The sequence below is a fragment of the Micropterus salmoides genome, unplaced genomic scaffold, assembly GCF_014851395.1.
Source record: "Micropterus salmoides isolate LMB-PRFRI ecotype aquatic unplaced genomic scaffold, ASM1485139v1 Ms_hic_scaffold_7, whole genome shotgun sequence".
In the NCBI taxonomy this organism is placed as follows: Eukaryota; Metazoa; Chordata; class Actinopteri; order Centrarchiformes; family Centrarchidae; genus Micropterus; species Micropterus salmoides.
The window spans coordinates 30,194,500-30,216,386 of NW_024044459.1; the positions used below are offsets into that span (position 1 = coordinate 30,194,500).

General features: G+C 43.0%; 1 protein-coding gene across 1 annotated transcript; it reads right to left on the reverse strand.

The window, feature by feature from the left end:
• Nucleotides 1-558: 558 nt before the first annotated feature.
• LOC119891498 (transcriptional activator MN1-like) lies at nt 559-17,478 on the reverse strand. The gene is given in 3 exon segments (XM_038703194.1): nt 559-2,002; nt 12,901-15,207; nt 15,210-17,478. Coding segments are annotated over 3 exon segments (3,738 nt in total). The 5' UTR covers nt 16,426-17,478; the 3' UTR covers nt 559-1,787.
• Between the last annotated feature and the right edge of the window lie 4,409 nt (nt 17,479-21,887).

A 21,887-nucleotide genomic window follows, 5' to 3' on the forward strand; every position in this document is an offset into this window, starting at 1 on the left:
ACTGGAGAAAATAAAAATTGCTAAATGTTTTCAAGAAAGAAAATTATTTGAATTGCTCGTTTTGGTTATATGTAGGCTATCTATTTTATATCTAATATTAATACTTTATTTTGAGTAATATTCTAATGATTATTCTGAAGGCAAATTTGTCATTGCTGATTTATAAGGTACAACAGATTGGAGCAAACATGTCAGGAATTATGGGTGGATAAAAATGCGTCACAGGTTGTGAGCAGGTGAATCAATCGTCTTGGCTTCCTAATCCACCAGAATTTTCTAGTATTAGTTACTGCTATTGGCTTTAATATGGTGTATGCCCAGGTATTGTGCATCAATCTGCAGTGTCCTTGTTGTATCTGTCACCTGGAATATTCTGTAGGCAACTCTCTAATTCACTGACAATCAGATCAGAGTTCAGTATTAAATATTCCTTGAATCGAAGCCATGTGGTGCACTGTGCATAGAATACCAAACTATATTATTTTTGATTTGTTGCTCTTACTCATTTCTCAGAGAGATCTGAAGAAGAAAACTAACTTCCAAAGGAAACACAAATGCCACCTTTAACGTCATATTTATTGTTATTTAGTTACTCAATAAAACATATACAGATATATACAATATGCAGGAAAACAGACGACTGCACTTTACATATTATTAAAAAAACAAAAGAAAACAAAAAAATCTGTTCGTAAATTGCCGTCACAGTCCTCCATCTATTGTTTCAGAAATTCAAATTCAACAGAAGCTTTATTTAAAGATTACAAGATTGCCTAACACACAGCAAATTTTCTCTTATTATACATGTGCAATACCAATAGTCTTTTTTTTTATTCCCTTATTAAACAATCCCTTGACCTCCATGTTTAGTTTCCATTGGCTGAATTGTATACAAGTGGTTGAGCTCATATGGTTGATAGAAAAGAGAAGAGAATGAGGAAAAAGATATGCTTGCCAATATAAAGAAAAGAGAACTACAACAAATCTTAAATGATTAAGAGCAGCAAATGACAATGGTTCAAATGTGCTTTGACAAAGAGGGAAAAAGTTGTGTCCACAAAACAAATTGATGAGTTACATTCATGCATAATCTCCCCTCTTCCCATCTTCCTCTAGTTCTGCTTCTCAGTGTTCCATCCACTTGTAATGAAACAGTAGGCCTTAATTGAGTATATCACAGTATTTCTGTGTATATCAGGAGACTGTAAATTTGGGTGTGTGGCAGAAAATGGGAGAGTTGCCTTTATTGGAAGAATGATGTACACATTTGAGCGGTAACCGCAACGGAGGTGAGATGTGAGGAGTAAAAGTCATGAGATCATGGTCGCATTACAAGACTCAACACTGGTATACAATCAAAGCCAATGACAACAGAATATCTATTCTTCTGCTTCTTCTTCTTTTGTATTCTCCTCCTTTGACATTTCTTTACTTTTCTTCAACAAAGAAAAAAAAAAATAATAATAATGATTTGAGGTTTTCCAGATACGGGCATCGTTGAGCAAAACTCGCGCTATATTGTCCAGCAGTATGTGAGAGAGTGTCTTAAAGTGTGACTGCATGTATCAGAAAAACATGGTATTTGCATGTGTGTATGTTTGCGTGTATGAGTGAGTGTCTGTGGTCGTGTTTGCATTCATGAGTGTAAATGTCTTTCTGTCCCTGAACAGGCAGGAGCTGCTCGCAGTTGTCTCATCGACATCTTATCATCGTTATTTATCTTTGACGCTTTTCTTCATCCTAATTTGTGATCTTATTTCCTTCTTCCTGCTGAGTCTGCTTTTTGTTTAAGTCAGTGCCGCCACAAACGTCCCAAATCGATTGGAGATATCAGAGTGGAGAGAGCGCCAGGACGAGACGGGCCCCCCTCGGCCTTTACTGTCCCCCAGCTCGTCTGTGCAGTGGACGGACAGGCACTGCAGGTGGTTCCCTCCACTGCTCCCACCTCCTCCTCCAGCTCCTGGGGCCCCAGCTCCAGTCTTGATCTGGGACAGCTCTGATTCTGCAGACAAGCACAGAGAGGAAAAGGTTAATTAAGACTGTACAAAAATGAAAAACAACTTCAAGCAATTCATTCTCTGATACAGATGAACAATTTAAAATACACACTTTTAATTAAACCAGTGTCATTTTCACATCCCACTCTAAATCTGCACTGTGAAATTAATTCAACACTATTCCACCCCCCACCCCCCCATCAATACGACCAGAAAAGGAGGCGGTAAGCAAAGCTTCGTCTCCTCACACTCCACACTCCTCCTCCTCATGCCTGATATACAAATGTGAAAACGCTCACATACACACAAAAACATACACGCACTCATTTTCAAGGCGTGTAAATCTGAAGCACTCCTGCATGACCTCCGGTCAGAGGGTCAAAGGGTACTGAGAATACTCGCCTTTAACCCTGTTTGACCCAATTTACTCATATAATGACCATGCCACGGTATCGACCCCGTGTCACCAAGGTGTGGAACCTTATATTAAACGGTTAAACGGTTAAACCAAGCTTCCGGAAAATCCATACACAGGTTGATTACAAGTCATAAAAAATCAGCTCTGCCACAAAGTAAATGCTGACGCGTGAGATGCATGCCTCACATATGGGGAAAAATCACTTTGTGCCATGAAACAAAAAATTAGTCAAGGGGAAGATTGACGAGGACAAGAAGTGCTTGGCTAAACTATACATAAAAGTACAGCGTCATACTTCATCAGCAGAGATACAGACTGCAGCATTCTGGGGGGAAAAGAGGGCAGAAATGAAGAAACGTTTTAAAGAAGACACACAAAATACAACAGTGGGAAAGAGAAACACAGCAACTGTGTTATGACACTGATGTTGCAGTGTGTGCTTTGGGTTTTGCCCCCAAGGAAGCCCCAAAGCACAGAGAATGTGTATGTGAAGATGTTATGGATTCTTTGCTAAAATCAGTCTGATTAGCCTCCCATCTCTTCATCACACAAAACATACCACTTCCTCCACGCGGATGGTGAACAGATCAGTGTGCTGCACAAAGACACAGAGCTTTAAGGTGCAGGGACAACTAGATGTCTTAGTGTAGAGACAGGTAGAAAACAGCTCTGACAAGCTGAGTTACATGTGTCACAGAAGGGAGAGGCTGTGATAGACGGCACAGAGGCTGCAGATCACAACACTCCCGTCAGTCTGCTGCTCATCTGAGAGAAAAGAGAAGCAGCGCGCAGACCTCCCCATCATCCACAACCCTATTTCCCCCTTTTAGCTCGTCTTTCTCTGGTGCTTAAACTGTTTTTTAGCTTGTTTTGCTTACGGTTTTCATCTCCCTCCTGCTCTGCTTTCACAAACCCTGAGGCAGCAGTGACAAAGTGACAAAAAACACAGTCAGGGAAGAGAAGGCCAACCCAGGCCAGGCCAGGCCAGGCAAGGCAGCTAGGACAACCAAGAGAGGCAGGCAGGCAGACATGCAGGCAGTGAGGCAGGCTTGCCCCCAGCCTGTCTGGGCTGCGACCACTGGAATGGAAAAGTGGGGGGATTTGGTAAAAGGTCAGGCAGCCAAGCCTCCTGTTGTTTCCTGTTTCGTCTGTCTCTCTGACTGCCCGTCTCTGTGAATTTCTCTCTCTCTCTCCATGTCCCTCCCAAGGACTAGAGACATGGTGTATGTAGGGGCTGAGGGAGTGGGGGGTAAGAGAGAAGTGAGGATTTAGAGCAGTGTTGGTGGTGGCAGTGACAAGATCTAACATTTGCCAGAGGGTCCAGTCATACACCTCAGCATGGCGGATCCCCACCCCCTGCCGGTATCCCCCCTCCACCCCACCTCACCCCTCCACCCACTCACACTCCCTCATGCTAGCTGGGCACAGCAGGGTCTGCACCGGCCTGAATAGGCAGCCAAGCGTTCCCCTGGCTCACTGCTGACACACAGCAAACTGACAACACGCACAGCCAAAAACACACAACACGCCAACCACTGCCGCCACTGCCATAACCACACCAGCCCTCAGCTGCTGCTCCACACGTGTGCGCACGCACACACACACACGCACAAATGTACGTGCATGCAGAAAACACACACACCCAATCCAAGCTAGACACATCACTCAGTTTCACTGGAAAATACACAGACAAAAAAAATTACACACAGCTCAAATTGCAAACATGATAGCTCTCTTTTCTTGCACACACACTCATATATTTATCACTTGCATAATCCCAGGATTCACGTTCAGATATGAGCTCACATAAAAACAGGATTTATCTTTATACATATAGAAATATAATTTAATAAATGCTATCAAAAGAAAAGAAATTTATGTATTTTTTTATCATCTCCTTCTGAATAGGATGATTGCTATTTGTTACAATATACTTTTCAATTAACAGTGCATGCAAAATCCACAATTTTCAAAATAAGCCAAACATTTGACCACCACAGGATTAAAATATCACCCAGTATTACAGGGTAGTAACGGGGGAATTCAAGGGATGTGATTTTTAAGAAAAAATCAAGACACTACCCGTAAATTGAAAGCATTATCCATGACGGAGTATTCGTTCAAAAGTGGAAACGGCAGTGTGAAATTCTACATTACACAAGTCTAAATCCCAAATCACCATGACATTTTACTATTATATATATATATATATATCTCACACACACACACACATAATAAGATGCATCTTCTTATGGCTGTTCATTGACTTACGCAGAATTCATATCCACGGTAATATCTCAATAATACCCTATTCAACTGAGGGAACAAGTGCTTAGCATCAACAAGCAAGGGGGGGAAAAAAATAATAAAAAAAGGAACTATAACAGCACAAGCAGCTGCACTGAGCCACAAATACACCTAATATCCTTAACCACATTACAGCCAGAAAAGATTATCACAGTGATGTGTTAAGTAAATACTGATTTAATGTGATGTACTTATATCGCTATATCTCTCGCCCCAAGTGCTGTACTTTGTTATTTAGTGCCTGGTGATGATGCTTAAACACATACACAAACACACACACACACAAACACACACACACACACACAGCAGCGGGGTTTGGAGCCGTCTCATAGACACAGCCAGAGACGATTTACAGAGATGAGTAGAACTTCAATGCCATGAAAGCTGGGCCACAGCGCACAGCTCTGGTTGTCTGGATGACACCAATGTGTCTGGGAGCTGACGGCCTGACATGGGTTTACATGTCACACCACACACACTCAACACACTCAAAGCAAGAGGAGAGAGGTAAACAACGGCTGCTTGGAGACTGTATTTTCTAGCAATTTAGTAAGTGTTACAGTGTGCAATTATTTTTTCAATTAATTGTAAAAGGAACAGCACAGTTAAAAATTAGTGACATGAAAGTGTACATCATTAATGACAGATGAAGTAAATTAAGCTTGTGTGAGAGGGTTTGAATCTACAAAGCTCAATTTTGGTGCAAGTTCCACAGAGCCGTCACATTGATTTCCCAGGCCCCAAAATCCCATGCGGCAGGCCTCTGCCCTTTCTATCCCAAGCTCTATACTTCCATGACGACACTTCACCTTTAACCTCGTGCTCCCGAGGGCACAACCCTGTCCTCTCTGAACACAAACCAGCCCAATCAGAATGTTCAGCTCGCTGACAAAAACACCCAAAGGCCTTTGCTCCTATGACAGTGTGTGACATCAGGTCAGATTCCTTTAGCATAACAACTACCACTATGGCCTTGTGTGAGGATTCTGTCTTTGTCAGCACGAAACACCAATCACAATCCACAGAGAAAAAGTTGAATTTCAAAGAAGGGGGCCAGAAAAGGTCCGATTTTAACCAGGAGGGTTACGGAATCAAAGAAAATGTTTTCTGGCAGGCGGAAATATAACAACTTGTGCTTCTCTCCATATTGTCTCATCACTGTCTCAGAAATGACAGGACATGCAGGTTTCTACCGAATAATTAAGACACACAGAAAATCTAATAATATTCCTCAAGTACAGTTATGTACAGGAAAGTCTTAATTATGTATACAGGAGCTAACAGTGATACTGTCCCAGGTATCCCCCTGCCCAAAGATGGACATGGGGCCGTGTGAGGCTCCCTGCAAAACCCCCACCCCCAACTCCACCCAAATGCCGTAGTGTGACCTTTCCCTCAGAGCATCTGGAAGGAGCGGGAGGCGCATTTCTCAGGCAAGGGCACAGGGGTTATTTTGGTTTGAATTTCCTCTCTGTTCTCTGGCCTGCAACATAAAGGGAAAAAAAACTTGCCCAGGCAGGCATTGCCCCCAGCATTCGTTACCTTCTCTCCAGCAACACACCCATTCCCATCCTCTCAAACTTAGACCCACACACACACACACACACACACACACACACACACACACACACACACACCTCCCCCTCTGGCCACAAGAAGTGCTTGGAAAACCAGACACAAATCAGAACATGGGAAGTGATTTAGTGCCTCCTTCATAACTCAAAACCATGTCCAGGACCTGTCCAGCATGTCATCCAAGTCAGTGACATATTGATCTACTTCGCTGTCTCTATTTTGTTTTCGCACAGTGCTACACACTTTGTTTTCTGTGTTTTCACCCTTTTTGGAAAAGGTCAAAGCATACAAACAGTGGCAATTTTGAGATAAGAAGCACCTGCATGACAAAGACTTTTGTTTTGAATAAAAATTATAGTAGGGTAATTATGAAATCTATCCATGGAACTAAATTAAAAAGTGTAAACACATTTTATTCTGTATAATTACATAGATAAAATTTAAAATAGACATTACCCATTTAGTCTTGCTTTTGTGTGTTAATTAGTTACATTATGAGGGGGTACATATTCAAATAGATAAATAGGTTCACATACAGACAAATAGTCTGTGAAACTGATAAAAAAAAACATTTTTAATTGAGTTATTTCTCTTCTATGAATGCAAATGGTAGCTATTACCCAGCCATGCGCTTCATGAGCGAAACTACAGATGTTCTCTGAATAAAAAAATGTCTCTCTATCTCTCTTACTTTCTCTTTCACTCAATCAGCTTCTACTCCTCTGTCCCAGGAGAAACTGCTCCAGTGTCATAACTCATTTGTCAGTTCCTCAATACAAATTAAAGGCGCCTGACGACTACCTGTATGGCTAATAACATAACGGCTGCTGGCAGCATGACAACGTCTACACCTCTGAAAACACACACACACACACACACACACACACACACACACACCTTTTAAAAGCTGTACTAACCCAGAACACCTTTCAGGAGCTCATTATCAAGGCAAAATTTTTTTTCTTCTTCTGGCAGTCATTCAACAAGACAGTGGACATTTGGAGGGATGTCACATACATCCACAATCGAAGGTTTGAAACTCCTCATTCTGTGCATCTTCCAGATAAATTCAGCTTTCCATTCCCTGCTGCATCACAGGAGAACATTTACCACATGCTGAGACAAGTTTTATTTTATTCTAACACCCTTCCCCAGGGAAAACAAAACAACGGATGAGCTGCTATTTTGAAGAGTTGAAAATCCAGCAAAGCAAAAGGCCTGACACCTTTGTTCATCTTTTTCTCTCTTCATCAGTCATAAGCATGCTTCTTTAATAGGCTTCCTTTGACTGTCACTAGTGCTCAATGTCTTGAAAAAGCCCAGGAATATAGAGCATGCATACATGCACGCGCACACATGTAGGGTATATACACAAACATGAATGCACACACAGTCTTAAATTCCACTTTAAATGCATGATAGGCATTTTTCAGTCCTGCACTATTTACAAATGAGGTAAATACTCTTAAATATTTTCAACACATTAGAATTAAGTGAGCGTGTTGCACCAAGTGAGACACCTGAGCCCGGCGACTGAAGCCGTGAGCCTGACACCGAGTCTAAATAAATCAAACTTTATGTCTAGAGCTGACAAATCCACACTATCAAGTTGGAATGTCTACAAACCTGCCCTTCGTCACATATTCACATGCATACCAACACACACACACAAACACGGCGCACACACATACAATCACAAATATACAGACAGGACAAAAATTTAACACGATAACAGTAAAAAAATATTGTTATTTTCTTTGTCCACATCAGGGAGGACTTTGTTCAGGTGGCCATGTGTTTCTAAGACATCACTCTGTCATTACAATCATGTATTAATGTAGCTGTAGTTTGTGGGCCTGATGAACCTGTCAACAACCAAGTCAACTTAAATGAGTTACCTGAGGATGAATTATGACTTTTGGAAACAATATTACCAAGGCAAATTGATATAATTATCATAATGATTATCATTGCTGCAGTACAGGTGTGTGCGAGAGGCTTGGTGAATGTGTGTTGTTGAAAAAGTCAATATGAAACACCTTGTAATGACAGGTAAAGAACATAGACTGCCCCGAGCTGTTTTTTCCCCCATTCAAGCATGTGCCAATCACTTTCTTCTTTGTCTTTTTTTTTTTTTAGAAAAAGGAAATAGAAATTACTGGTGTGTTTTGTGGAGTTGTTGTCGTACTGAAATGTCAGAGGCAGGTAGTCTCACAGGATTGTTCTCCACGGTGGAATATCAATACGGCTCTTTCGGTGGATTTAAGTGCTTTCTAGTAGGTGTGATAAGATGCAAGTTCCCTCTTTTCAAACCTGTCAAAGTCAGAGCGAAAGAGATTTGATCATTATTAGAGCTGTTTATCGGCTGATTACTGAGAGTGAAGAGTGAAACTTTTCCACAGAGTCAACTGTGAAGTGTTTTGACTGCTGATTTAAAAAAAAAAGGTCACACAAGTGTATGTGTCAAAAAGAGTAAAAAGTAAAAATAAAAATAACTGAATCACTTCCTACGCCTGCTGGTTGTTATCAAGACTATGCATGAGTTTCCAAATGAACGGTCAGCTTCTGGCTAAGATATACAGAAAAAAGGAAAGAGGAAGAGCGTAAGTAAAAAAAAAAAAATTCTAAAAGGGGAAATAATATTAACTGACACCCTACAAGGAAAGTTGCTTGTGTACACCCCACTCCCTGCCTGCATGGTAGCACAAGATGCCATGTAGCACACTAGAATGTGCAGGCCGTGAGCTTACAGAGGCAGGTGTGACTGTGCCTTAGTGAAAAACTCGAGCTACTTGCTGTGACAGAGAGAGGAGGCCAAATATGGGGTCCAAAGGGGTCCATTACTGCAGCACGCATCACTTTAAACAGGCACACAGGGAACACAGAGGTGGTGAGCTGGGAAGCACTGGGTGAACAGGCATCTACTCTGAGAGCACAGTTCCTCTACAAATAAGCGCAGTTGAAGAGTCAAACATTCAGAGGAAGTTAGCTAAAGAAAAACATGGTATTTCTGCACCGTGTTTTATTTAAATCAAGACAAGATTTGTGGCTCATGCCGTCTCTCTTGCTCATAGCACTAATGCAAACACACGTGGCAACTAAATGATCTGGGGTCCCTCTGAAGTTTCACACAACTTATAACCACACTTAGTAATAGTGAAGCTGCACTGAGCGATGGAAACATTCACCTCACCAAACTGACCCTTTTGCTGCAATCAATTCCTGTTCTGTTTAAAAGTTAACTTCCAATAAAACACTGAAAAAAAAAAACACTCCAAGACAAATATGAATTATCAGGTCAAAACCTAAACTCTGATAATCTCATATTTAGACACAATATGGGTAATGCCTGACAACTAAATCCACAACTTCTCTAAAAAATTTAAATGAGAAACCACTCAAATTTCTGCTTACTATTATAATACATCAAATTTAAACGCATTTCCAATTACATTTTAATTTTCAATTAGGTATTTAAAATAAGGTATTTGTGTGTATCAATGTATTAATTACTGTTTATTATTATTGAACTTAATAACCTGATAAAAATGCTAATTGTAATAATCTATGCATAATGCAATAACACTCCTGTGAGAGCAAAATAAGGCATATATATGTAAATGAATTGGTGATGACATGATGGAAGTGGACAGGTAGAATAACATTTCACCTGAAGGAATAAAGCACATCACATCTACCACTTTAGAAAACTATTGTTTTGGCCTATATTTCAGACTTACATAACTGTGCAAAATACCTCCACTGCAAATGTTTCAACATATTACAAGGGGGAAAACTCTTTTCCACTGTCACTGGAATTACATGACTTAATTTCACCTTAAAGAAATGATCATGTTTTAAGAATTTTCTTGACCAAGTTACATTTAGTTAATGCTAATGGACTAATGAATCGGCCTGATTTATTTCAAATTATTGTCACTAACATTATGGCAGAATTCTGTTCACAAGACTGAAGACTAGACTGACTGGTTGAGGTAGATATTTTCTGCAGCGTGAAAAGCCTGTGGGATGTTGGCTCTTATAGAACTATACTGAGGGCTATGACTTATCTTAAATTATTATGTTATTTTGCTCCCTTCTGTGTAGCCTAAGCATCAGATTCAATCTCAAATCCCCCTCCCCTCTCAAATACACCTCCACCCTTTTTTTCATCTTTGCTGTCTGAAGCACTCAAATGAGAAACTGTCAGGAGCCGTGATTTGTGCTAACTAGCTATCGATCGCTCCAGAGCTGCATGCCTCGTGTCCATGCAGGGAGGGCTGAAAGACGAGGGGAGAGGAGAGGTATAAGAAGGAGAGGAGGGGAGAGGAGAGGAGAGAGGAGACAGGAAGAGAGAGGAGGGGAAAGGAAAAGAGAGCAGAAATTAGACTATTCTACTGATTTTTGTGAATTCATAATGTTAAGTGTGCTATCAACCCCGGAGAAATTAAAACAGTGAGAGCAACAGGGTTAGTGTGGCTGACTGCTTATCAGTGTTGGGATTCTGACTCAAAAGAATACTCATTAATCAGTATAAAAAGTGATGATTTTACTTATCACTCCCAGGCATAAGTTGGCTTTTTTCTTTTTTTCCTACAGACCTGTGCTTTGTTTTTTGTTTGTTAGTTTTTTTTCTTTTCTTTTTTGTAAATTAGTTCAGTTACCTCTTTTGTAAATTATAAGGGGAAATCATGGGAACAAAAAAGCCACAATGTTCAATGACCTTGTCAATAACTGAGAGCACCAGTGGAGATTAACTATGAGGAAAACAAATAGGTTGATGGAGTGAAATGTACTAGTTTTGATCATTCTGGCTCAATTTAATATGTACACTGCTTGTTATTTTTCTATTGGTTTATCATTTGGGTGATCAGTTATATTTACCTAAGCCTACTACATCAGTCGAAATATTAAGTTAAGTCTTCCTTCACAGTAATGGCATTAGTGTTATTACCCGACAGCCTGTGCTCAGTCTCATAGTCTAAACAATGCGCCTGGGCTCCAGACTCGGCACGATGCGCGCCCCCGCGCCTCTCTGCACCCGCACTGATCAGAACAAAGAGGAGCTCGAGACGTGCTAAGCGATATCCACAAATACATACATCCACATATCCATACATCCACAGGCCTTTCGGTAACTTAACCCTGACAGTAGGTAGCTCTTCTAGATATGTTTGTGTAGTAACGTCATTCATGTCTGTCTACCGATTTGGTTTGAAATAATTTGGAAATAAACAAAGTAAAAAAAAATGAAAAGCCAATAAACATAAAAATTAATAAAACCAACATATTCTAATACGTACAACCTGCCTACCTTTGCAATTATAATGGAAAATAACGCATTCAGTTTGTTTTCTTTTACGATTAAAGCACACATAATAACATTAATAAAACAGTAATCTAATCATAATTAGGTAATTATAATAACATTCATTATTATTTTAATTATTAATATAGGGGAAATAATTAAAATAATAATAAGTATAATCCACAGCTGAAAAAACGTAACAGTGAAATTATTTATCTACATTTGATTTAGAGCCACCTTAAAAACATTAAGATAAAACTAACTGCAGATTGTAATATCTTCTTTAGAAGTATTACATGTTCTACTTGAAAAACTGTGCCTTTAGGCCAGAAGATTTCCCATTTTCTTTGAGAAACTTTGTATTGTAAGAGACAAAAGTACTACAAAATATGTTAGATTAATTGAGGTAGTAGTAATAATAATAAATCACTTAAAAGTGACGATAACAAATAATGACAAAACTACAATTTTATATAAATATTATATAGTATTAAACGATTTCTGAATTAACTATAATAATAAAAATTAATGGCTGTATTAATTTCACAATGAAATCTAACCCTTTAAATCCTGTCCTGCCAATCTAAAATCAATCCACTTTCACCAGCTCGGTATTATCCCATGGTAATAACAAAAACAAACACGTAACAAGGCGAGGGAAACCCCGCTGCGCAAACGCATATCCTTAAAAAGCTATTAATCTTCTCAATGTAGTTGTTCACCCTGAAAACCCAGATAAAGAACCACAGGAAATGTTTACTTTTCTTGAGCCGATCTTTTGAAGTGCATCTACAATGAAGAACTTTATAAAACGCATTGCAGAGAAGGTAGACGGTTTACTTTTCTCAGTTAGACAGTATTTAAAACTTTTCCATTCTTATTTTTTTATTCATTCTTCAGTATGGACCCAAGTTAACAAGAAAAATACCGCAAAGATCGTTGTGTTTCCTTTGAAAAGACTTGGATGTCGCAACCATTACACTCATATTATATTCCCATAAACCTCTAAAATTCAAATACGCTAATTAAACAGAGACGGCTCTTTCCGGCCGCACAACATAGACAAAAGGAACTCTAATATCAGCGTTAGCAGAACATTTTACCTATTACGCATGTGATGTAACACTCCATTTCAAATAAAATAAATAGTAATTTAAGAAATACAATATACTAATTTTATGAGCAAAAAGGATCAGGTAATGTAGTCTATGATGCATGTGTGAGCATGCGTGTGAGAGACAGAGGGTGAGAAAAAGAGAGAAGAAAAACTGAGTAAAATATAACCAGTCATTTACCTTCTTTACTGTTGTTTTGGCTTTTATTTTTTTCCCATGGTCCCATGGCCTTGTCATCCTCTGACCCCTCCATCATGGCCTTGTCACTGGGCACGTACCAGGTGGCGTGCTGCTCTGCCATGAGGGTGTCAAGGTCAATAGTGCCCATTGAGCCCTTCCCAGCATCAGGGCTGCAGCTTGCCAGCTCATTGTCTCCGTTCTGTGAGGGACAGTCACCATTCTTTTTGCCATTCTTTATGGCCAGTGGCTGGTCCTCAGAGATACTGAATTGCTGCCGCTGTAGCTGGATCTGGGCCTGCAGAATCTCCAGAGGATGGATTTCTTCCTGGCCAGAGGTGCTAGATGGGGTGCGTACCTGCTCCACCCCAGGAGTGCCTGGGTGGCTCACTCCACTGGCCCCTGTGCCCCCACCAGCATTCAGTCCATAGCTGTCTGGTGTCGAGGTAGTATGATTGTTAATGCCCATGCCTAGGGGCTTCTGTCCATTTATCAACCCATGGTCACTCCTCTGCATTTTGGGCGAGCCAGAGATCATAGGGCTGCGATTAGGCTTTGTGGCCGAGGCCCCCCCTGCATCTGAGCTGGAGGACACCTCATCCTCGTTGCCATAGTGGGTGCTGACATCGTCAGGAAAGTCCACTCGTGGTGAGCTACTGTCAGACTTGGCGACACTTTGAATGCCACTGTCCAAAGAAGACATCAGGTCGGCCTGGTCCCCCAACATTAGGTCGCCTCCTTTTACCCAGGAGGGTGACTGGAGGTGTTTCTCATGGGGCGTTCCCCCACCCCTCTCCCCAACGCCAGCCGAGGGGGTCTGCTGGCCTGGACTTACAACAGGGTTACCATTGTCAGAGGAAAAAAAAATTCCAGGGCTCACATGTCCACTGTCTCTTTTTCTCCTCCCTCTCCCTCTCCCACTCCCTGTTGTTGCCTTCCCCTCACTGCAAGGGGTAGCGTCCATGTTGTAATTTGGGGAGAGGGCACTGGCTTCCCCCTGCACCGTCTGGCTTTGACTTGCAGGCTTAGAGTTGCTATTCCCAGTGCCAGGCATCTGGCTGTTCTGGGAAGTGCTGCTCTGAAAATATTCAGGACCAGCACTGCCAGTCCCATTAGATGTGCTGCTATTAATGTCCTGCTCTGTCTGACTCAGTTTTCGCTTGCCCTCATTTTGGTTCTTCTTGTTGAATGTTACGTTAAGATTGGGGGCCCCTAGGCTAGCGATCATGTTCTGGCAGGCCGTGGAAAGGGCCGCTAGGCAGCTCTGGCCAAAAACACTGTCTTTAGTGCTGGTTTTGCTGAAGTTCCCGAGGGACAGAGCTCCAAGCTTACTAACAGACGACCGCTGGCCTGGGGGGAAGTCAGACTGAGGAGGGTAGGTCCCTGGTGAGGTGCTCACCCCCTGGGGAGCACTGTGGGCTGGCCCCTGACGGTTAGCCCCCCCATAGGGAAATGTTGGCTGTGCTCCCATTGGAGGTGCAGGGAAGTCAGCTGGCCGCCTCTCTGCTGGTGCATTCGGATGCCCTGTTCCTGCTCCTGGAGACTGCATTTGTGAGAGGTTGCCCATGTTGCCGCTGAATTGTGAGTGCATGCCCGGGGAATGGAGAGCCTGTACATGCCCATCTCCTGGTATTCTCATGGGCTCCTGCATGCCCATGCCTGGCCTAAACATCATCCCAGCCCCATTCTGCGGCATCCCCATGTCATGGGGGCCTGATTCATTACCTGCTCCACCCATACGCCGTGACATCATCTCCCCTGGAGGGTGGGACCCCTGGAACCAGGAGTTCTCCTGAGTTACATGAGGATTTTGTCCATCAATGTTGGGCATCCTGCCACCATTCTCCCTGTCAAAGCTGGGCTGAGGCATGCTCCCGACTGGGCCTCCATGAGCCATTGGGCCAGGAGGAACATCACCGTGGTGACCCAATTGCTGCAGACTGGGCTGCCTCATCCGCTGCTGCTGGTTGCGAGAGGCCATCTGTTTTATCATCATGGCTGCATTCTGGCGCTGCTGCAGAGACTGCTGCTCAGGCCCCGGGTGCTGCAGGGGGCCTGGTGGGAAACCTTCACTCACAGGTGGGGTGAACTCTCCAGGCAGCCCGGGGTAAGCAGAGGGAGAGAGGTGGTTATCCATACCACCACACCAGCCATCCCCGCCATGTGCATTTGGAAAGTCAAATCTAGGCCTTTTTGCCATGTTCATATAAGGAGAGTCAAAGTGTTGCAGCCTCTGATTCGGGGGCTGCTGGGAGGGAGGAGGAGCTGGCTGTTGCATATTAAACATGGGGTCGCCATAGGGGTGCAGACCCTATTTTCCAGTCTGTGAATGGGATATTCAAACTGGTTGTGTTGGCCAGGCATCATGACCCCTCCGTCCAGAATGTTAGGGTTAGTAGAGCCGGGCTCAGCCTGCGGGGGTCTGGGGAGGCCAGGGGGGCATGAGTTTTGTCTGGCTATCAAGCCAGGCTGTTGTTGCTGCTGCATGAGAGGATGTCTTGCATTGACCCCCGGCTCCATTCCCACGGGCACCTTCCGGCCGTTTCCAAAACGCTCAAAAAACACTCCGTGTGGAGGCTGCTGGGGCTGTGGTGGTGGCTGGTGTCCCTTTGAGATGCCCTGCATACCTGGTGTCCGTGGCATGCCAGGGTTCCCCGGGAAATTTCCGCTGGGAACTGGCCTTCCCGGCCCAAAATGGGGTAACTGAGATTCTGATTCTGATGGGGAGAACACATGTACATCAAAATGTCCAGATGGAGGCTCACTTGGAAAGTTATACTCTAATCCCTCTACAGCTCCCTGGTTGGGCATCCGCCGAGGCTCTAGGCCATGAGACTCAGAGGAGGAGGATGAGGAGGAAGGGAGTCCATGGAAGGATGCTGCTCGGTTAGGTGACTGGTCCAGGGGTAGACAGGGGGCAGGGACAGCATGGCTGCCACTGGGGGGTCCATGATGTTGAAAGTCAGGCATGTTACCAGGCCGCTGCTGCTGTTGCTGCTGGGGAAAGCCATCCCCTGCCTGTCCCTCAGCAAGAGGATCAAATCCTTCTCCAAAGCCCTGCTGTGGACCCATGCCATTGTTGTTGTAGCCCATTAGCCTGCCACCATGCAGGCATGATGATCCTGGCTCTGGGCCTCCAAAATTCCCACTGAAATGAGGGTGAGGTTGGTGGGGATGAGGTTGATGGCCATGAGGATGTCCTTGATGAGGTTGCTGGTTGTTAAAAAATCCATGCATGGGTCCTTGCTGCTGCTGCTGCTGCAGTCCTCCACCTGCATGCATGTCCGAGTGGCCCCGCGGGTGAAAACCCCCGTACTGCTCTCCATTCATGTTCATATTGAGCCCTAGCATTTGCGGCTCGCTCAGAGGGCCCATGCCGGGTTCCACGGCTCCAGGCGGGCCTCCAGCATGAAAACCTGGGCTTTTATAATGGGAGCCCATGTTCAGTCTCGGTTGGTTTATGTTTCTCTCTGACTGGCCAGGGTTTCTGCTATTAATCTGAGAACCAAACTGCTCCAGCCCAAACATACTCCCCTGCAATCAATCCCACATGACGGCCAGTTTGCCAGACATCGGCACACTGTCTGTTTTTCCGTCTGTCCCCAAAAGAAAAAAAAAGATATACAAGAAACTGTTGAAATGTTTATATTATACTACGATTAAACTACGTTATCTAGTTTAAATGGTAAAACTCACCAAATAAGTTCTCATTGTTGTTGATCAATTGTTTTTGTTTTTCAACTTTTCCAAGGACGCGGAGGAGAGAGGGGACAGACTGTGTCCAAATACGCACGTAAACTGTGTCCCTGTTTCCGTATTTATGCGTGCACTTGACTGCTCTTCTTTTTGTCTTTAATTAAGCAAACAAATATAAAGCACTCTTACTTAAATCGCTGCACGAGTAACCAATCATATTCCAAAGTTTTCTGTGCGCATTTCTTCAAAGCGAACATGATAAAAATAAAAAAAAACTCTCGCTAACAAAACGCTAAACTATCAGAAGAATATAAGCGATCACAGGGAATATGACTCTTTCTAACAGCTAAATTCATTATTCCAGTCCAATATCAAATGTCCCAGAGCGACATTTTGTATAAGGTCCCATACTGAAACAACGAAAAAGTCCAATTGGAGCCGTATAGTTAAAACTACCTTTTAGGCTTTGAGGGAAAAATCTTTAAATAAATACTGCCCACCGATGTCCTTCAAAATCTCGACAACTGCTGAGCAGGCATGTACCCAAAAGTCCAGTGTGATGTTAAGTCCACAAACAATGATCTCCAACCTAGGCACCGGAGAACCGCTGCGTCTCGTAACACGACCTGAACCCGGAGCAGCGCGGCGTGCACTACCCGCACTCCACAACTACGGAGCGGCTTGACAGCATCCTTCAACCGCTGCATGCACCTTGTAGTGAAGCGCCGTGCCTTAAGTCCTTTCAGTAGGTTCCGTTCCTAATGTGTGCGTCCCTCCGTTTACCGAGTCTTGTCTGGTGTGGGCTGAGTGCACTTGGGAGCGATTCACAAATACACTCACACTCGTCTCTGCCGCTTCGCGCTGTGTGAGATCAACGCGTCCAAAGGAGCCAGCAACAAGTTTTGCATTTCTGCAGCCGCTTCCATCCATGAGGTCTCAGCCAATCAGAACTGCCAAAGAAAGCTTCGAGGGCGGGACAAATGCTTTTAAGGTGGTCCGCGGAGTGAATGAGATTGTAAACGCTTGTGTGTAAATCAGATCTTAAAATGGCTTTCACTAAAATGGAATGGTTTGACCAAAGCAAATAGCGCTGTGTTTTCACATGAAAATCCATCATTAGACTTGAACTGGATGCGGTTTATTGTGCCACCGAACTGCCATTACAGTGCTCCTCACCTATGAACAAACCTTTTTAAGCCCTTACATCCATTGACCCATTCAGTTACCAGCACTTCAATGGACCTGTATCATCTCCATTGCAACATGTTTTCAACAATAACTATAACTTGATGGAAAACAGATAGCCTAGTTAGCCTACACCAACAACAAACTGTAGGTCTAGTTGAATGACTTGAAGGGCAACCAGTTGGGTGTATAACTAGACATAATAATTTCAGATGAATTGGTACGCCTATTTATCACCATGTGCTCATGTCACACGCTGGATATTAAATATTTTCTCATGTGTGAGCAATTGCCGATAACTGTCACGGCTTTTATTCTGAAATCATACCAGCATCTATGCTGAACAATGAAACAGTCCAACACTTGCCTCAGCAGATTGATTTATAGCAGGCGCTAACTGAGAAAGGAAGACATATCAGAAAATGTAGCCTAAATATCTGAGCTGATATTGATGTGGGGAGGGATAAAGGTACGCCTATAAATTAGACTTCTATCATAAAGAAAGTCGCTCAAACTTCCTCCTTAAAAGACCATCTGAACTAAATCATGTGGATAATATTGGGCTCCGGTTTCGATAATCAATAGCATTCTCTCAGTATTATAGTCTGTAAATTAGAGCATTTTAGCAAGGCTAAATTAGGATAATTTATTTCATAGTTTAATTAGCTGTATAGGCCTACAATAGCCGAGGTTATCTGTGAGGTTAAGTGGTAGGCCTACAATAACCTAAGATAAGACATACAATTATTGCAAATAGCCAAATGTCTTCATGTTCATGTGAGTTTGAGACAAAAGCCCCACTATAAGAAAGTGTGTGGCCCCGTTTATATTTTAATAAGACAAATAACCTACTTTCTGATATATTTTAATTGCCATAGTTTTACATAGGCACATGTCTTTAATGTTATGTAATTCAGAGTGTGTCTTTATGTTGTAACTCAGGCATCTGCCTTTCTCTCTGTCTTTTAGTGTATTTATTTAGTCAGTTGTGAAATTTTGGGATACCTCCCCCAAGATTAAAAGAACTGTAATTATTTGAAATAAAGGGGACATGTGGGAATACTGAACAAAATGTGGATATTTTCTTCGGTGAAAGGAGAACACCATATTATCCTTTTCCGACATTGTGGACAGTGAGCAGTTAGAGAATTTGGTGTCAGACAGCTCTGCACCTTTGGGGGGAACCGAGAGGACTTTTATCAAACAGACACAGTGCCACCTAGCGGCTGGCGTCAGAGGGAGCGATTTTTAATGTGTTAAAGCAGTGTATTGTTTTAGTTTGAAAAATTAGAATCAATTGTCCAGTCCCACTGAACCCCGTTATTTTAAGGGAATTCAGTGAAAGGCAAGCAACATTAGGTTATTATGTTAGCTTTTCTTCTCAAACAAAATGGGTAGGAATGTCTATATGTCTCATAAGAGATTTTCTTTGCAAATTTGCAAATTAGATATTCTACACTACTCGGCTTCTTTTACTTTGCTTTGTAGTTTTGTCAATGTTTCAGATAGTGGGTGGAGTACAAACAATGCTAATTTTAGCTATAATATGTGTAAAGAACTAACCATCTCTGTATGGCACATACTGCTGGCTAACAGAGGCAAGCTTTATGTCCAGCCCTGCACCTCGAGGAGAGACCCATCAGGGCTAAGGCTGGAGACAGGTCAGGACAAGGCACTGAAAGGTGCTGGGAAGGAGTATGTGTGTATATTTGGAATTTTGGGGGTGTGGATATGAAATCATCGCAGCTGAGAGGACAGCAGCGAGGAGCGAGGAGACAGGGATAGCAGGTGGTTGTGTTTTGAAGGAGACATGGTGTAAAGTACCTGTCTTCTAGAGAAGGAAGGAGAAGCATGTTGAGTGGTTCTGAAGGCCGCTGTGCTTGTGTGGTGTGTTGTTAAAAAGAAATACACTTTTTCTCCGTATCACAATGCTGGAGGACTGCCTTCATTCCTGAGAGCAAGCTGGATGCAGCATTGTCAGAGTTTTACCCAGACAAACACAAAAGTGTGTGCATATCAGACTGTTATCAGACTGTTTTAGCCATGGCTGCCATCACCGCTATATGAAGCGTCTTAAAGTTACCAGGATTCATGTTCATTTCTCAACTGAAAAAGGCTCATTGTATAACAAAACCCCAATTAACAACACTAGAAACAAGTATTCTGCAGCACGGGGTGAAAAATCAAGAAATTGTTCTGACTGTTATACTAATACCCCTGTGATACAGTTCCTGCTAGCTCTGTCTACAGTCTTCTCAAAGGGAGACAGACAAGTTAAGTATGACAAACCGATGGCATGGTCTCTTTCCCCCTGAGTCCCCAGTGATGATAAATGCAGCTCAGAGCTGCTGCTGAGGCGACTTCATGACAATGGACAGTCTACAGTCTTTCAAGCACTGTCACAATACCACTCGTCTCTGTAGTGATTTAGTACTCAATTTGTCTCAATATTTTACTCAATAGGACAAGATAGCAGAAGTGGGTGCCCTTCTCTGTCCTTAAGTCATAGTGTTAAGGTTTTCCTGATATAGACATATATTACCATGGGGGTTGCCTGAAAAAGACAGTTCCTTCCCTTGTTGGGGGGGGGGCAGCGTCCTGCACAGTTCGAGCAGTGCAGAGCCTCTGTGTGTCCTCTATGGGCCTGTCACTCAGCTGAGCCATCACAACTCCCTGGGTCAGGGTGGGTTAAGCAGCATCTGTCATCCAGAGAAGCACCATTGTATTAGGGGGAGGGATGCAACAGAGACGACCCCCCACCCCCCAGCTGTCCTCTCCTCGTCGGCTGGCTCCACACCTCTTCCACCTCCCTCGGAACAACAGGAAAACTCAGGAGAATCTCTGCGGCTAAACTTGACCCATGCCCGGAGGATGAGGAAACACTCCTGACATCACTGCGTACACAGTGTGTAAGCCAAAAATAATTTTCCTCTCCAAGAAAACCTGCAGCCCCTGAGCAAATCTGGCCCCTGGGGAAGGTCTTGCACACAAACAAGGCAGGGGTGGACCGGAATAGGAGCTAAATCTTCACTGTGCCACTTCCTCCAAAAAAAAGAGAAGCTCTCACACCAGTGTGTTATCTTGTAGAAGCAAATGCAGCCATGCCACAAACAGTGGTACATCTTTTTTCTGTGTTGGAGGCCTGTACAATTAGTTTTTGAATCATTTAAGAATATTGTTACTTCTGCTTATGTATTGAGGCAACAAGCTGGTTGTTCTGGCTTTCACAAACTGTTTTTAGCACTGAACATCGAGTCTTTCTTCGGCAACATGCCTGGATGTCCTGCTGTGTCAAGTCTTGAGCCTCCCTTTGAGATTCATTTCTTCTCTTCATCTGTTGCCTCATCTATTTAAATGACAGGGGCTCACTCATGACATGTCCCTTCATCTTCTCTAGGAGGGAGACACATGGATGGATGGATACATGCCTAGACTACTGTGAGCTGCCACCTAACAGGAGGTGTGTGGGCGAATCTGCCCATCTCCGCTTTTAGAAACAGTATTATTTGCTTCTTCTGGGGCAGATATGACTGGTTTCCTTGCAGGCACATGTGACCATTCCTCCACAAACAATAAAAAAGGCGGATATCTCAGCCAGCAGACTGGCGGCCCTTCCTGCTCTTGAGCACGGATTCCGCTGTTATTGTGCGACTCTTCTGACCTGCAGGTCACTGAAAGTCTAGTCCATGCTGGAGTCACCAATAACTTTTCTGAAGGGATGTTTATCCTATCGGATGTGAATTTTAGAATAGAGAAGTAATACGTCAAGCATCAGCCCTCGTCTAAGCTACCCCAAATGAATTAAGCATGCTCTACCAACATGTTGAATTAAAATCTGTTATTGTGTATTTTTCAAAAGACAGTGATTCATACTGAGTTAGTTGACAATTGTTTAAAAGCTGTCAATGTTGTAAAGGCTGCATCTCAAACTCATATGCACATCTGTGGGCTTGCTATTGCCATAAACTGATTCAAAGTTTTACACTGGGAATACAGACTAACAGATCTCTATAGTAGTATATAAGCATGCCCAGTGGTCTAGAGGAAATGAGTCTGACCACATCCCCTTAGGTTTAGCCTACAACCTCCAACAACCACCTGCATAAAAT